The sequence below is a fragment of the Pteropus alecto genome, unplaced genomic scaffold, assembly GCF_000325575.1.
Source record: "Pteropus alecto unplaced genomic scaffold, ASM32557v1 scaffold39, whole genome shotgun sequence".
NCBI classification, from domain to species: Eukaryota; Metazoa; Chordata; class Mammalia; order Chiroptera; family Pteropodidae; genus Pteropus; species Pteropus alecto.
The window spans coordinates 2,378,852-2,397,509 of NW_006443568.1; the positions used below are offsets into that span (position 1 = coordinate 2,378,852).

The 18,658-nt window shown below is 38.0% G+C and overlaps 1 protein-coding gene and 1 pseudogene across 1 annotated transcript in view; one reads left to right on the plus strand and one right to left on the minus strand.

Annotated features, from left to right (window-relative positions):
- THRAP3 (thyroid hormone receptor associated protein 3) overlaps nt 1-18,658 on the minus strand; it is a 63,265-nt gene that overhangs the window by 10,695 nt on the left and 33,912 nt on the right. Inside the window, exons 3-5 of the mRNA XM_006924239.3 lie at nt 7,643-7,814; nt 2,698-3,603; nt 465-1,178 (exon numbers count right to left, since the gene is read on the minus strand). Of these exons, the coding sequence (XP_006924301.1) occupies nt 465-1,178; nt 2,698-3,603; nt 7,643-7,779 (1,757 nt within the window). The 5' untranslated portion in view covers nt 7,780-7,814. The remainder of the gene's footprint in view (nt 1-464; nt 1,179-2,697; nt 3,604-7,642; nt 7,815-18,658) is intronic.
- On the plus strand, nt 15,468-15,583 carry LOC112473035 (annotated as a pseudogene).

Genomic DNA, 18,658 nt, shown 5'->3' on the forward strand with positions numbered 1-18,658 from the left:
TTCCTCCCCCACCCCACACAGCCCCCTCTAAAAGTGCTACATTACTTCATGGTGAAGGCCTCTATGAATAGCCTTTGGTAGCCTAGCTAAGAATGGAAAAATGGATCCTGGATGGCTCTACAGGCAAAAGACATCTTAAGCACATTCAGGAAGAAACAAGCTAAAAGAAGTGATGGTGCTGGACAGAGGGCAAGAAAAGAAAGCAGCAGAGGAGACCTAGCACCAAAAAAGCTAGTCACTAAAACATGCTTCATGACTCGTAATACTGACATCAACACATAATCGCTCAGTGACTGACATACTGTCTCCACAGCAAACACGTGTACCCGAAGGCATTAGCGCTGAAACCTGGGCAGCAAGGGAAATACAGGAGAAGCCTGCCCTGGTTCCAGAATGTCCACAGGGAGAGGGGTTAAGAGACACCATTTAGGCCACTCAAGTCCTGATCAAGGACTACATCTCACCTTGCAAGGTCTTCATCAAAAGAATCCATCCGGACATTGACCTGGGCCTCTCGAGTAATGGAAAAGGATGACTTCCCTGTGGAAAAGTCTCCTTTGGCTCCCAGCTTCTCTCGGCTCTCCGAGGTCTTTCTTGGGGGAGGAGATGAACTTTTCTCCTGGGCTGCTTTGTAAGCGGTCACTCGGAAATTCTTTTCAGGCACAAACCCCCTGTGCCCACTTTCGGTTCTCTTGGGCCCTCCCCGATCTTCCTTTTTGGATCTCTCTGAGAAAGACTCCTCCTCCAGCTCCTCCGTTTTCCTCTGCTTTTCCTTCCCTGGGGGTGCATATACCAGGCCCTCCCATTTGCCTGACTTCTCCTCCTCCTGGTTTTTGTTTGCACCTGCGATGACTTTCGACATAAATTTGGGTTCATCATCAAACTCAGATTCCTTCCTTCCTTTAGCTTTGTCCTTGTCTTGATCATCCATCTCCTCCTTATGGAAGTCAGCCATCTTCTTCTCAAAGTCATCTCGGAGCTTATATCTTTTGGGAGACTGGCTACCCCGAAAAGGCTTCTCAGAATCAGTTTTGGGAGCAAACAGATCAGATTTCATTTTCGAATCACCCAAGCCTGTGTCAGAGAAGCTCCCTTTCTCTTTCATTTTCTCTTTATCAGTATTTGTTTGTTTCTGTTCCTTATCTTTTCCATTCTCTGTCTTCTGTTCATCTAGATACCTAGTTATAAAAACACAAGGGAGACACAACAGGCTTCTTAAGCACCTTGATCTAAAAAGGCACCACATATGGTCTTAGGATTTTGAGTCTCTGATCAAACGTGTCTTGTGGATTCCAGTCTTATCAAAAGATAAAGACTTTCTACTTGATTACTTTCTAGTAATTTTGGAAAAACTGCCCATCACAGATCAAGGAACTTGGCAATTAAAAGAAAGATGTATGGTCCGTAGAGTTGTCTTACAAAAGCAACCGAAAAGGAAATAACAAAAATAGTTTTTAGGATACTAAAAAAACAAAAAACCTACTTACCTGTAAGTGGTCTAGGAAAAAAAAAATTAAGGTCTTATCCAACCTTCAGTCACTTACAATCTGCTTTCAGCAAAGTTAACATAGAATGTTCAACCTTGGACTGTTTTGCTTTTTATACAACTCACACTTGAAATACAAGTCTCAAAAGAGACTTCAAATTTGCTTCAAGTCACCTAGAAGATCTAAATATGAAATATACTGCAAACACAAATAAAAACAAAATACATGTTAATTGAAGGGAGGGGGACAAAAAAATCATCCTATTCTTTCTTATGAAAAGCAGAGCTCATGCCCAAGTCTTATAACAATATTCATAGTTTTGGCAAGGAATAAAACTTACATTTTAAAATAGTCCTACTACTGAAGGCTGGAAAGTACAGACTCTGAACATCTCGTTTGTACCATTAATGGAGAAAGTCTAATCAAGTTACAGTTTCATTAATATGGCAAAAGAGAATCAAAGGACAGCACGACATCAATGAACACGCTAAGAAGAGAAAACACAAAGGGAAACCACTTGCCTGGTAAGTCCCTCTTGACAACTTGGTCCCAGTGCAACGTCCTGTTCCTTCCCTGGTGTCCCAATACATCCAACCACACAAAGATTCATGTTCCAACTCACCGTATCCCCCAAGGTATAAAGACGGAAGCACTGTCACATCTTCTCCTAACACGCAGCCCCGTTGGCTTCTACTGGGACATACACCCACCTTGTGATTTTAAAACAAGGCCTTCCTGGACTAAGCCTTGGACTTTCCCATTCTGCCCAGGCTCCTCAAATGGAGAGTGTGAGGGTGCAGCTCTTCACCATGTAGATCGATCACAGTAGATGGTGGGTCTTAAGAGGGTCTAACAGCTCCAATGGCCATTCGCTTTTGACAAAAACCATATTTCTTTGATAGCTGACCCACAAATCTCTACTGTTCTCTGGATTACATTGGTAGAATCCAAGGCAAATTTTAAATGTGAAAGCATCACTGCAGAGTAGTCTAAAGAAACTTTATGCTGCAATACAAATTCAGGAAGGTAGGAAAGCTAGTTAAGCTTAAGGTTTCCTTGGGTGTTGCTTTTAAAGTTTGCTAATGAAAAGTTTAGGAAATGGGGATTCCCTTATTACCATTAATCAGAGCTCTAATTTAGATCACATTACAATTAAACTGCCAGCTGGTGAGATAAAAACACAACCAGGCAGGGGAAACAAGATACTTGCCTCTTTGTATAGGCTGCTCCTCCTGGAGCAGCGGCCTCCTCTTTCTGAGACGAGCCATATGTGGAGCCAGTGGCTGGTGGACTCTTACCCACAGGGCTCTTTTTGGATGGACTCAAGGACCCAGAGCCATGGTCAAATTGACCTTGGTGTGTCCCAGCCTGGTACCCAGAACCACTCTGCAGAGCTGAACCCATCTGGGATGTGCTGGAAAGTGGAGGGCTAGGTTTGGGCACAGGGCTGGGACGGGGAGACCGCCGTCTCACCACCACAGACTGGAGGGGGCTTTTCAGAGCAGGGCTTCGCTCCCGGGGACTCAGCTCGGAAACTGCCGAGGCCCGTGATGCAGAACCAGCACTGTATGTGCTGGCATCTGCCCATGGCTTAGAGCTTTCAGATGCTTTCGAATCTTGAGAAGTGCCTCCAGAGAACGTCTGCTCCTTGGCTTCATCTCCCTGGTTTTCCCCAGCAGCCTGAGACGGCCGGCTATCCTTGGAAGAGGACTTTTTCTCCTTTGCAGATTTGCGCTTAGAAGATTCAACTCGGCTGTGGTTGGAGGAAGAACGAGAGGATGAGGAGCGCCTTGACCTGTCAGAAGAAGACTTATCGGAGTTTCTAGAATGGCTCCTGGACCGTGGCGAAGGGGACCTTCTCTTTGGGGACCGGGATCGGGAACGGCCCCGACGAGGACTGTATGCTTGCCGGTAATTCTGCCAATTTGAGCGGTAGTTTCCATAACCTCCTCGGTTATACTGGCCCCACGGATAAAAGCCTCTGTTGCGCCCACGGAAATAATAAGGCCTTCTATAACCTCTGTTGTGCCCTCGGAAATCCCGATTCTGATATACTCTTGGATGATTCCTCTCTCTGTTATGAGCTGGAGAATATGATCTGGAACGAGACCTAGAACTGAAAAGGGGACGAGGGAGGGGAAATGTTTGAATTTTTGACACAGCGTTTTTATTCAAGAAAAATCTGCCAACAAGAAGTAATATTTTGAAATTCCTGCTCTTAGGGGGCACACTTAAATATTTAATTCCACTGCTATGGCCCGCATTAAGTACAAAAATATAGTTAAAAATCACTTTTTAACGAATGAGGCACCGAGACTACTTCATTAATATTATAACACATTTTAAATGAAGATGTATTTCTACAGTGACTAAAAGAATATCAAAATGTTAATACAGTAAACTAAGAAAAAGCCATTTTAGTATAATATACTAATTGCTTACAGTTCTACAGGCCCAGGGGATTTTACAGGGCACTAGATCATTAGAAGTGAGGAAGAACTACAAGCTGTGGTACCTAGACAGGTAACTTTTCAGGTTCTTTGGCCTCTAAACTATTAACACTCTACTCCCCATCCTATTCACCTCCTCTGTGTGGGGCTAATTTCTTAGATTCCACCAAGACCTGGGGTTGTAAAAACACAGGAACAGTTCTAAACCAAAGAACACGTAAACAGGGACTTAGAGAATGAATTCATTCAAAACTTAAGACTTTTGACCAAAATCAGCAAAGCACACAAATACTAGTTTTTTACTGGGGATCTGGAAATGATCTCACTATGTCAGTTTCTGTGGCTGAACTACAGGATATTAGCTAGGTGCCACAAGAGGGCACTATATGACCAAAAGACACCCAAGTACACAGGAGGTTAGCAAAGAGAAACTACAAAAACTCTCCTCCTCTTGCACATCTTTCAAATCAACTTAAAGCCTAGTGTTATGTTCTCCATCGTTTAAAAATACAGAACTCTAATTTTGCAAAGGCACATTTCCAAAACCACAGGGATTCAACAGTAACTTAACTTTGTAAAAATTACATGTCCATGAATGCCAGGCTTGTCAATGACAGGGAATTTTGTTTCCATCAACAAGCCGAACACTGTATTTGTTAGTGTAAAAATCCACTAGGGTTCTTGGATACCACCTGTCTTCTCAACTATGATAAAGATCATTAACATTAACCACTACTCCTATGTAGTTACCTAGAAATATGTAAAATTACTAGAAAACTCTTTCCAAAAATATTTTCGTTACACATAGAATAAAAATCCTTCAGTTAATCAGAAGGCTTTGTCATATCCAGCCTGAATGGGAATAGATAAATTTTGTTTGCTTGTTTCTTTTATAAATAATTCCATTTAGCAAATGTGACAGGCTTTAACAACTAAACAAAATGGTATTTTAAAAAAAGAGTTTCATTTAAAGATAAAGTGGAATTGGTTTTCTATTATTTATTACCCACAGTGCTCAGGTTCTTTACCCCAAGATTAAGAGCAACCAGTAAAGATGCATCATACCGGTGTGGTTGTTAATGGCTGCAATTTAAGTACAATGGAAAAACAAAAAAAACTTACCTTCCACACTTTTCATTCGAAAACAGTATAAGAAAAGAAGGAGGAAGAGATAGATGCAGGCTATGAAACTGAATATGACCCGATTAAGTGGCTATACTTGAGGGAAGTGATGCACCACCAGCACTAAGGAGGGTTTAATTCACGTTCCCATCCTGAGAGGCTACTGCTGCTTCTGTCACCAATTACTAGTAAGGGCCCTGTGGCATACTGCATCCAAAACCCGCAGTCACTGCACAGATGCAGGAACATGAGTCTCTGCAGATTGCAAATGAAGTTATTTATGAGGAGTCACTTAAAAGGATACAGTCTGTGAAATACAAGGAAACAATCAATTTTCTCCAATTCTGTAGAACTCAGCAGTTAAGTTAATTTAAAGGCATGATTTCTCAAACTCTCTGGATAGTACACTTTCCTTGTAGGAGAGGGAAAACAAAAGAAAAAAAATCATGAAACAGATAAGCCAGAAGTAAGAATTGAACATCCAGTGGCAAATTTATCTGTTTCTAAAAACAAAAACAAAAACCAAAAACAAAACAAACAAACAAAAAAAAAACAGAGAAGTCAGACCAAATCAAGTATAAAAACATGTTTTCTAGCGGAGAAATTTCTCCAAAATAACAATATTCTAGGTATAAGACAGCAAGCACATAAAGTGGCTCTAGTCCTACCCCAGCACATATTGCCTGCCTAAGATATTTTTCTCTCATTTGCCAAGTCAGTGACCATGCCAAAATGATGTGTAGAATAAGAAGAGATTTGTCCAGACAGACCTGTCCAGAGTTCCAATTATCACAAATACTTCAGAGATGGTTAATATTTTTCAATATGATTTGTGTCGGTTCAATTTTGTCTATTTTGGTTGTACAGGCTCTTGTTTTTAAACCAGTTATTTAGTTTCCATTTATTAAATTAAGTGTTAAAATGTTACCTATCAGAACCAAATGAGCTAAAACTGAGGTTTCAATGGCCCAAATCAAAAAACTCTGGGTGTAACGTAAGAGTAAGGGTCTCTGCTTAGTCCCAAGGCCTTGATGGCAATCTCTTGAGGTAAATATAAATATATTTAGTGGGTTTTCCCTCTTCCTTTGGGGACAGAGGCTAGGAAGGAAGGATAGAATTTTACTTATATAGATTCTTAACACAACTGGGCAACAGATAGACTCTATCTAGCCTAGAGTTTGAACAAGGCTTTGGATGAAAATGCATGCTCTCCAAAAATGGGAGAAAGAAAAAAGCTAGGAATGGTTACCCTCAAGGTGTAATGTTCTTAAAAAAAAGAAAAAAAAAAGTCTAATATTTCTTTTGTTTGAGGGAGAGACTCAAAATTTACAACTTCCTTTTCTACATTAAACTGGATTCATCAATATTTATGCACACCTACTTTTCGCTCAACCTCTGGTCTGAAATTAATTTTCAGGCAGGCTTCTCATAGATTACATTTAAGAAATTAACTTGTTCTTGTTGGGAAGAGGGGAAAAAAATCTCACCAACCAATTCAACAGATTCTTTTAGAAGTACTCCATAGTACTCCATAGTACCATCAAAAATTAAGCTTGTCAAAAATTAAGCTTGTAACAACTTTTCCTGAGTTTTTTTTTTTTTAATTTCATAATTCATTTAAGAAAAGGATCTAGAGACTCATCTGAAATAAACAGCAGGGGTTCCAAGTGGCAAAATTGAGAAATTACTTCCTTGCCTAGTGAAGTTCTGACCCTCAAAAAATGAAATTGTGCAAAGATCCCCCTTTGGTATTTAAATACATCAGTATTTCCCTAACACACATAAAGAAACTTGTATCTACTGAAAAGTTCCTATCTACTGGCCAAAGAAAATCAAAATAGTTTTAAAGAATGAAAAACCCAACTCACAACATATCAAGAGGAAAAGACGCTGGAGATTTGACATCCTATTCCAAGACATAATTAAAATAGGGAAATCCTACCTAGAAGGTGTGAAAACTGACTGAATTAAAGAATACTGATAATAAATTCAAAAGAATTATTTACACTTTTAGTAAGAAGACAAAGTGATGTCTACAATAGTGATTTTTAGATTAGTTTTAAGATGTGCTTACTAAATAGATGCAGCTTGTTAGTAATTGGTATATCAGATGTATGTAAATGACTCCTGATAAGTTTTTTATGTTTTCATTATTTTAGTATGTTAAGACTTCTTTTCCTTGCAATGTTGATCATACTGTTAATCCTCTTAGCTATCCTTTCATTGCTGAATGAAAATAAACTTTGGTCCAAGCCTCCAAAAATACCTTACTGAAAAATAATCAGATGAAGGGATTTGAAGGAAGCGATTCAAATATAAATAAAATGCTCTTTCTTCCAAAGTAGATGAGAAACAGTACATGCTGGCAGAGGAGAAAAGGAATTAGGCAAACAGTATGGCAAGCCAAGCTGATTTGGATTTGTAGCATTTGAAGAGACCTGAGGTATCTTACAGCTTAACCCTCCACCTCAAGCCAACCACCCGACTCCATTTGACATTCACAGAAAGAGTATAACAAAAGATCTTCAAAAGACCCATCTTGCCCGATGCAGTGATTATCAATATACAATCACACCCCCTTACCTCAGCCTGCGCTTCCTTGAACGAGAGACAGATCGACTTCGAGATCGAGACTTCGAAAATGAACGAGAACGAGATCTTGATGCAGACCTCGAGCGAGAAGAACGAGATCCAGACTTGGATTTGTTTGTTTTTGACATCTCTGAAGAGAGGGTCAGTCACTTTTCAATTACACCTAATGTAAAAAAACAGATTCAAACAATAAGTGAGTCTCTTTGCAAACTTGAACTTCTCTGGAGACTCAGAAACAATTTTTTAAAAATAGATGAAATAATTGATTTTAAAAAGCACTCTTTGCCCTTTCATCAAGGAGGATTTGATTTCTAAGCAGTACAATCCCAAACAGCCCAACCCACAACAGCAATGGAAAACCTGACATGTAACTCCAACTGGGGAACACCATAAAACACTGGCAAAAATGAGGTAAGCTAGCAATGATTTGGTGCATAGTCTTTTCTCAATAAGCAAACAAGTTGTGCAAACTAAGTTAGCTGACCTGAGATGGCCTGAGACAGGTTTCCCAGTTCTAACAGAAGAAACTCTTTGCAATGTATCTTAGTTATGGTGTATGTGGCACATCTGACCATTTCTCTAATCCCTGGACTTTAAAAGACATGAGGCATATCCTTAATATTTACTTCCAAAGAAAAGGTTTTAAAACTGTGAGAGTATTCTCAAATAGTCTAATATCCCAACAGTAAGTACTACATACATCCTGTAAAATGCAGGGTATCAATCCATAAACATAGCACTAAAGTAATTTATAAAATGAAGAATCATCACTTTCCTCCAGCTAGTCATTAGCATCAAGAGCCAACCTTCTTTTAGGGTTATTTTCCCACAAGAAAAATAAATCGTCTTTTTCCTTTTCTTGTCCCCTCCATGGAATGAACAGAGAGTCTCAGAGTTGCCCTGACAAGTGACTGCTGGGTTTGGTGAGCAAGGTGCACTATCAAGACAACTCATTTATTCTCCTTTACACCTTACTAGAACTTTGGACATTTTCCAAGAAGCAAAAACGTGAAGTGCTAAAGCATGTGTCTACCAAAGTCCAGAAAGAATAAGGGATTTGTCAAGAGATCACAAAGCTAGTTGATAGCCAAATCAGCCAAAAGCTCCAGGGCTCAGGCCATCACACCTCACTCCCTCACTGCTCAGCAAGATTCTTTTGCATGCTGCTGCTCCCGGTTTATGAAGGGAAAATAATAATCAACATTTCACTCTCCCCTACTTCATGATTTTGTTTGTTTGTTATTCAAATCTCAGCTCAAAAGCTATCTATGCAGAGGTTTGCCCTGGCCACCCAATCAAAGTAGCCACGCCAGTTACTGTCTAGGGTCTAATCCAGTACCTTTTTTTTTTCTTTTTTCCTCCAGTTCAGCTCTCCGCCAGCAGAAATCTCATCCTTACTTACTTAATGCCCAGAACAGTGCCAAAATAAAAAACAAATGGATATCGGCCTTGAAATTTCCCCAGAAAAAACCAGTACAGTCCCACAAATAAAGCTTAATTTAGCTTATTTTGCAAGACTACCTTGACCTGTGTCATTTCTTGCTTATGCCTCTGGAAATCACAAACAAAACTTGAACTGTTTCCCAAGCTGATATAAAGTAACCACTGAAAATTCTATTATTATAACCAACCACTGTGAAGAATAGTCACTGCCTTCCCACTACATAAGATGCTATATAACAATATATTCCTAAGCCTCATTCCCTGTTTTGGTTTGAGTGCTCCAAATCAAAAACTGTCTTTTTAATGTGCACACAATTAACTTTTATTAATCACTACTTCAGTGAGTCAATGGTTTTATTTGTTATGAATTTTATTAACAGCAAATGCTTAAAAAGTGTTTTTATTAACTTATTTTATCCTCAAGGAGAGCACTGTTATATCCCATTTTACAGATGAGGATCCTGAGATGTGGTACCTAACCTGCCCAAGGACATACAGCTTTATAAGACAGGACTGGGATTTGAATCCAGTCAACCCGGCTTCAAGCCCACCGTGTTCTTAATCTCTATTATACTGCCTCTCTACAGCAGTATCTAGCATATGGAAGGCATTCATAAATCTGTACAATGAATGAATGAATGTAAGTCTTCTCCACTCTCACCAAGTTTAGAATCTGGTAAAGGAGGCAAGAGACAGAAAAAGTGAAAGGTGGTATCTGTTTCCAATTATAAATGTTTTAGAATTTAAGAACGTTTGGAAAGGCAAAAAGTCCAGGAAGCTGCTATAACTCCAGCTCATAGGGAAAATAACTACAATCACAGAGAAGACTGAGAAACTGCTAGGAAGCCAGAGACAAAGGGAAATAAGTCAGGAATTGCTTAATCCATTTCCCATTTAGGAAAAAAAAAAAAGTGCAGCTCGCTGCCAGGGTTAATTTAATTTTACATAAACATGCTCTTTGAGGCTGAAGCAAATCTAATTGGTTTTTAAGGTGAAAAAAATATATAAAAACTGTTCTTGGAGTTATTTCTAAACAGAACTTATCTCTAATCCTAATGTAACAGAAATGTATACATAAATCAGATTCACCAAATGAATCTTTGGCTAACTGTTCAAGAACTGTGTTAACGTCATGTGTAGGAATGCTACGATTTCTAGGATTTGATGTTTTCAGCGATTGAGAATTACTATATTTTGTAAATGGAAATACCACTACTAAAAATAGAAAGCTGTAAATAAAATGATGTCATTTGTTTCCAAAGACTATTGATATACTAGAACAATCTGAAAATAATAATAGCGAGATATTTCATGGCAAACTTTGAGTAAGGTTAGGACTATAATCCACGAGTTATCTTGGGGTAAACGCTGCAGCCACAAGTGCCACCAGTAAGTATTTTCAGGAGACAGGAAATGGGTTAATGAGTCTAGATCCTGTCAAAAGGATCAAACTGTTGTGTGTTCTAGCAAGGCAAAAGCTACTTCAGTTCAGAGCTGATTTTTGGCAGTGATGTCTGTTGTACAAAGTCAGGGTAAAGGAATGAGTTACTTGGGAACAGGAGGTGAAGGTGTAAATGAGCAATTCACAGAAAGTGAATATTGAAAAAACATTGTTTTTTCTTGATGGCCTTCAGCATATTTTGGGATTCTCTGTGTTCTTGCTGACTGGCTTTTTTCTGTCACAAGTTTAAGGATATCTTTGTCTGCCTAGCAACATCGCTGTCCCATCTTCAATTTTAGCTTGGGCCAGAAATAAAAATTCTTTTAGATCACTTACACAACAGGTGGACATTAAAAGAGCGAGCAACAGTTAGTGAAAAAGGAAATACTCATTTCAACCCCCCAGAAATTTGAAAATTAAAAAGCTAGTTTTTATTAAGAAAAAGTTGGCATCTAAATACAGAGCCCAACTTACCGTATCTACATATATTAAACTTACTAGAACGGACAAGAGCAGCAATACTGTGACACCTAATCTTAGAACTTCTTTAACGTGAATTGAAACTAATTTTATAAACATCATTATACCTTGAGAATTAAGTGGAAAAACTCTGAACGATACAAACCACAGATGGAAATAAATGAAACAATTCATTCAAGAGGGCTCATCTAGACAGCAGGTAAACAACAGTAAATTAAAGTAGACTTCGTTCTTGCACTCATAGAGTTTATAATCTAAAGTCACAGACAGACAAGCAAGCAAGCCAGACTGTAGTTATACAATCTGGTAAGTACTAGGAAGAAGACAAAGCACATTATGTTGGAAAATTTATGCAACGTGGTAGTTATTTATATAGCATGGTCAAGAGGTGGCATTTAAGCTGTTACCTGAAGATTAAGAAAGAACAAGTCACACAAAAAGAAAGTGAAGTGTCCAAAAGATGTTTCTTCTTGCAGTATATAAACAAACATATGAAATATATATTTAGTATAAGGTAGGGACAATCATAACTAAAGCCAGCTGATCAAATTACCAAAATTCATTCAAAACAACTTTCGATTCTCATTTTGAAGACCTTCCAACTTCATATACACCTATCTTTTCCCATTTCTAACATTTCTTCTGTGTTTATGCTCTAAAAATACAATGGGAAGAAAAACAGACAAATACCACCTTGGAAATCAATATACCACCTTTTACATCTACGACCATGAGTTTATAAACACAAGTTTTAGTAATAAATACTGAAACATCGAAAGGGAGAAACTGAAGCATAAAGAATTTACATCTTCTTGAAGTTTAGAGAAAGAAAGGCTATGATTTAATGACCCATAATAATTATCTAAAGAAAAATATCCACTTAGAAGTAAATAGGGGGACCAAAGAGTTCAAACCTACAATTTAACATATAGCCAAACAAAAGTTCTTTGCTCTGCTTCTGGCTGAGACAGGCTGGGGGTGTGGGTGTGACATCTGTATCCAGCAATGTACAGTTCACAGATTATTTATGTTGACATTGGGAAAAAAAAGATTTTAAATTGGGGCTCTCCTGAGAGAGCCAGAATACACCATTTCTTCAGGAAGGACAATTCAGCCACCTTGATTTGATGGACTTCCTACTGAGGAACACCTAGCTCCTCTTACTCTAGATCTAGAATATGCTCATCAAACACACTTCTCACTTAGAATTTGGTCTCTGGATGGACCTGCCTACCAAAAGAGACTGCCCTAGGCGAAGACTGGCTTTCCTGGTAGATCCATATCCATTAGAAATTGATTCTCTGGCACTGTGATTTATCAATGACAACTGCTAACATTCACTGATATGCCAGAAAAGGAGCGACAAATCTTCAGCATTATCTCATTGTAAAACCTCATTACATACTATGTTCTGTACCTGTTTTACAGAAGGAGAAACTAGGACTTACAGGGTTAGGTAAATTTCCCCCCACCCCAGAGGAGTTCCACAGCTAGTTAAGTCCAGAATTCAAACAGACATTATACCACTGAATCACCATTACCTTATGGGTTACCTCCATTTTTATACCCCACCCATCAGATTTTTTTCCAACTGTCAAATTCACAAAAGACAATCTCTGTAGCAAAATTATCTTAAACCAGCAAAACTGAGATGCTTAACAAAGGCAGTCAACAGCTCTCTTTTCCCACCCCTATCTCTAACTCATAACATATGCAAAAAAAAAAAGGAAATAGGCTTTGCCTGAAATGTCTTAGAACTCTGAGTGCAAAAAGAAGTCCCCTGCCAAAGACAGGAAGATTGTTTCTGCTATAGATGATTTCAGAGAGCCTGCACTACAAAGCTACAGCTGGTTATAGTGAACAAAGAGCTATTAACAAGAAACATGAACATTAACCACCAAAAGTTAAAAAATCGTCCTTCCTTACAAAGGCATCCATCCCCCCAGAGGGGTAGCTCAACACGAACCTCTTTCTGGGGGGACTCCTGGCTCTAGAGTTTGCCTAAACCAGCTTTTCAGTGCAGTACTGCTCTCAAGATTAGTAAAAACAGGGGAGAAAATTAGTGAAATATTAATTAAAATAGACAGTAAGGCTGATTGCCATTTGCATCCCAAACCCCACCTCTTGAGTCTTAGGCAACCCAAATTCTGTCGCTACAGAATTGCCTAAATGGATTCCATCTTTCCTATAAATAGAGTACTACATATGTGGAGTTTTGTGAATGGCTTCCCTCACTTAACACGCATGATGTTTTCAAGGTTCATCCATGTTATAACATGTTATTCGTACGACACTCCTTTTTCATTACATTGTATGGACAGATCACATTATCCACTCGAGCTGATAAGACATTTGGGTTGTTTCCACCTTTTTGGCTATTATGCAGAATACTGCTATAAACATTCATGCACATGTTTTTGTGTGATGTTTATCTCTCTTGGGTACATACCTGGGAGTGGTATTGCTAAGTCATATGTTAACTATGCTTATGCTTTTGATGTCATGTCTAAGAAGGGTTTACCAAAGGTCACAAAGATTTACTCTTAAGTTGTCTTCTAAGAGTTTTATACCTTTAGCTCTTACATTTAGATCTATGATCTGTTCTGATTTACTTTTTGTGTTATGCTGTGAGGTAAGGGTCCAACTTCATTCTTTTATATGTAGATATCCATATGTTCCAGTACCATTTGTTAAAAAGACTATTCTTTCTCTCTTGAAATGTCTTGGCATCTTTGTCAAAAATCAACTGACCATAAGTGGGAGGGTTTATTTCCGTACTTTTCAATTTTATTCCATTGACTTGTCATGTCTACACTTCTATCAATACCACAGTCTTGATTATTGAGTTTTTGTAGTACATTTTGAATCAGAAAGCATGGGTTCTCCAATTTCCTCCTTTTTCAAGACACTTTTAGCTATTCCGGGTCGCCCAGATTTCCATATAAATTTTAGAACCAGTATGACAATTTCTGCGAAAAAGCCAGCTGGGATTTTGACAAAGACTGAATCTGTAGATCAATTTCAAGAGAAATCCACATTAACAATACAAAGTTTTCCAACCCATGAACATGGAATGTCTTTCCGCAGTGTTTTGTAGTTTTCAGAGTACAAGTTTTGAACTTCTTTTATTAAACTTATTCCAAAGTATTTTACTCTTATTCATGCCAGTGGAAATGGAATTGTTTTCTATTTCCTTTCCTGTTTATTGCTAGTATATAAAAACAATTCATTTTTGTATATTGATCTTGTATTCTGTAGCCTTGAATTCATTTATTACTTCCTTTTATTTCATTTTCCCGTCTATCTGTCCTGACTAGAACCTCCAGTAGAATGTTGAGTAAAAGTGGCAAGGGTGGACATCCTTGTCATGTTCCCAATCTTAGGGGGAAAGTAATCAGTATTCTTTCCATCTTAAAGTATGATAATACAGCTATTCATAGATGTCTATTATCAGATTGAGATTTCTTTCTATTCCCACTTTGTTGAATATTTTATTTGAAAATGTGATGAATTTTTTCAAATGTTTTTACTGTCTATTGAGATAACCATATGGTTTTAGTTCTTTTTTCCATTGATGCAATGTATTACATTAATTGATTTTCAACTGTTAACTGCCTCACCAGCTTTTAAAATAGTCTCCCGTTTTTAAATTTCTAACATAACCTTAAAAGAACAGAAAAGTCCCTGAGGACTGACCCACATGAGCCTCAACTTCTCTGTCCCTTACACCAAGCCAAGGACTGACTGATTCTCTACTCTGCCAAGAGGACAGCATACTTTTTGATGGCACTACATCTGATGACAGGTAACATGGGTCCTACCAAATAAGTTTAACAAAACCCAGGAATCTACAAAATAAAATGATTGAAGATTATGTCTGATTTGTTCTCCATTTTACCTTCAGTGCTTTTCACAGTGCTTAGTCATAGAATGGACACTTGGTATTTGATAAATGAAAAGGCTCTTTCAAACTTTCTCTTCCTTCTCCAATCTCTTCACCACACAAGCAAGAAGGAATAATAAAAGTTTAATTCATCAACTATTAACAATACAGTCCAGGAATAAAATAAGTATGTACTAGAGCCCTAGTCACTACTGCTAAACTAGAAGCTGAGATTCATTCTTATCTTTTCTGTATCTTACTCAAAGGCGCAGAAGGCCAAGCTGATCTCAGTGTTAGGGAGACACTCACACGTCATTTATTAGCGCCAGGTTAGAGTGAAACTCCATTGCTACCAAGTCCAGTCAAAATAGCTATGCTTTCAAAAGTCACTAAAGAAAGGCAAGTAGAAAATTCTTGGTGAAAGAGACACAAATGACTGAGATAGATAAGAAAAGATAGATACAAAAATAAAACAAAAAAAGGACATGGTTCCATAGTGTGGAAGTTAGCACATCTGCTTTACACGCAGAAGGTCCTGGGTCTGCGCCCCAGTGGAGCCACAGTCCATGATCTACAGCCATGCCACCCTGAACAAACCTGATGTCTGATCTCGGAAGCTAAGCAGGGTCGGGCCTTGTTAGCACTTGGATGGGAGACCACCTAGGAAGACCAGGTGCTGTAGGCATAAATAATAATAAATGATTTTTTTAAAAAATAAATAAATAAACCAAAAAAGAAATTCACCAGCCATAAAAGATTGCAGGCAAACAGTGGTCCTAATTTGTCTGCCCCTGGGTAGTTAACAGTAGGAAAGCAGAACTCAGGTGAAATATTAACAATGTTTATTTACTATTTTATACTTTTCTCTGGAGATTATCCTCTCCTGTGCCAGAGGGAAGGAAAGGAGGAAAGAGAATCAAGAGCAGCTCTGGGTACCTCTAGGGTAACACTCTGCCGAGGCTTCACACCCCACCCACATCCCTGAAGAAATCAACTCACAGACCACTTACTGACATTCACTCTATTAAGTGGCTCTCGCAAATTATTAAATAAATCAGTAAATGTCACACTAATTCGATTCTGAGGTCTTAAAACTTATAGAGAATACTCACATGTGTATTAAGCACCTTCCTAAAAAAGGGGGGGGGGAGTGAGCCCTTTAGAGAGCGTGATGATTTTATTGATTAAACAATTTAAAGATATAGTCAAAGGATTGCCCTTGCCTATATTATAAAATCAAAATTATTCTGGAGCTTAGTACTAAAATTCTATAAACTTCAATAAACTTTATTGAATTACACAGATTTGGTAGAACCTGCTTCTAAAATGTGTTAATATGTAGGTACAGATGTACATATAAGACATATCTATATAAGCACATAAAGCAAACTGTTAACAGTGATTACCTCTGTAGAGCAGAAAAGAAGATATAGAAAGAAGGCAGGAGAAGGGAGAGACACAAAATAGGGCTGATAGGATGGAAGCACTTGATTTTCACTTTATATATAATTTTTTTGGCTAGTGATTTCATAGGTGGGTTCCCCACAATATTCTAAAAAAAAGTTGTTGACATTCAGAGTTAATGGTGTTGATTCTTTTATCTTTAATGTAAAATCAAAACATTACTTTCTTCTGAGAAATTTTAAAAATCTAAAATAGTAATTTCCACATGACCCTAAATAAATAAAACTGCACTTTACCCAATTTACCCAAAGTCCATTTCAGGAAACTTTGGTATAATGGAGTTCTTTTGTCCTTTTATAGCTTTTAAGGTTAAGAAGGCCAGCCTTTTAGCCAACTAGGCTTTATTTTTTAAAAGTATTTTTATTATGGAAGTGTTGCTTCAACCTGTGTACCCATCATTCAGCTTCAAAAATCATCAACTATGCAAGTGGGCTCTATTCATGGTCAAAATCCTGATAAGTTTGGGTGGATAAAGCCAGACTCTCGGCAGCTATTTCCCATACTTTTTCCCTAAATATATCAGAGAATTCTTATATTAAAAAGCCCAAACACGCAATGAAGGGACCCAAATGGTGCCACTCTATATGCTTCTCCATGTGTGCTCTGAAAATAAGTTTAAAAGGAGAATCTTTTATCAGCAAATAACAATCACTCTGACTCAAGTTTAAACACATTTAAAGTAAATTCCAAAGTGCAACATGAAACTATCTCCTAATTATAGGACATGAGTAATCTGAAATACCAATCCCATTGTGGGCTGTTTCATCAACTGTTTTTAGAAGTGTGAATACTTCCTAACAGCTAAGAAAATTATGAGAAGGAAGAAAATACTTATTAATAAACTACACTGTTTGATTAGCCACACAAAAAAGCTAAGGCTTGTAACTCTACGGAGTCCAAAATCCACTATAAATTTGTAAATGCCAAAACTGTTTGGCATATGGGGAAATATTTGACATTGGAATTTTTTTGCCAATGTGCTTTTTTATGCAAGTCCTACTAAGCAACTTCCCTAAAAAGAACTTTTATTAATGACAGCATATATTTTAGTTCACTTATGCTAACAGTAGACCTGTTCACAAAACAAATTCTCAACTGTTCTAAAAGTTGTTAGGCTACAAAGAAAATTCAAAGGAGGAACCAGCGCCACGAAGTTCACAGAAGCAATTCAGCACAGAGACACCTCTCTGTTCAAAAGTAAAAAGGTTAAGGAACAGCCATAAAACCCACACACCCAGAGAAACAGTATCTGGCCATTGATTCCTATGTCAGGATTACTGCAAGAACAAAAGGCCCAACTCTGTGTATTGATTTCATTACGTTTAAAAAAAAAAAAAAAAAAGCCTCATGTTAGCTATCCATTGACACATGGATCATTTTTCTAAAGTGAGCATTAAGAAGTTTCCCTGAGGGTAAGCTCTGAAGTCATTTAATAAGTACAGCAATTAAGGAATGGCAAGGCTGGCACAGAAGTACACATGGATTATTTATAATAATAAAAGAGCTTTTTTTTTGTCCCCTTAGGTCAAGAATATTGTAATGTGAGAAGTACTGGGCCAGCTCTTATCCACAAAAGTTCAGTTCCAAGTCCTCCAAAAAGTCCATCTCTGTTCTTCCTTTTCTAGCCTTAGTATTTCTTTGGATGGCAAATAGGAACAGAGTTCTGTCTCAGAAAATTCTTACCAAACTGCATAGCAAAAAAAAAAAAAACACACGTACACAATGATGGTTTTTTGCTGTCAGTTCAAACTTGAGTAAAAGGGGTAATTCCTTTTCTAACAGTATTGCTACTTACACTTTGAATGCTTTGGGCTGCTCTGACCTGTTTTGACAAGAGTTAGTTTCCAAAAGCCACCAGATGCTCTATCTTCTGTGGGTGGGTGTCAGGACTATGGACTCTTGTCTATCTAGCAAGAAGCCTATCCTACCTCAGAAAGTCTTGACTTCCCTCCTTTCAAGCCCAAGCATCAGTAATCCACTAAAACAACAGATGTTCCTCTAGCCTCCTGTCTGGCTATTGCAAACTGCTTTCTTCTCTCCCTACCCCCAGCCACCCTAAAATAGCAAGATCCCTGGGGGAGGGCAAACTGATCTTTTTCATTGCCATTGGTAAGCAATAAAAAGCTGGACAAAATAACTGGCACCAAGTAAGTGTTCAAGCACCTTAGATGAGAGAAATTTACCTAAACCAAACTAATGCCCCTAATAAACCAGAAACTTTATTTGGGGCAAGTGTTTTACCTCTCTGTGCGTATTTTTTCATCAATAAAATGAAGATTTGGAACAGCTCTATCAC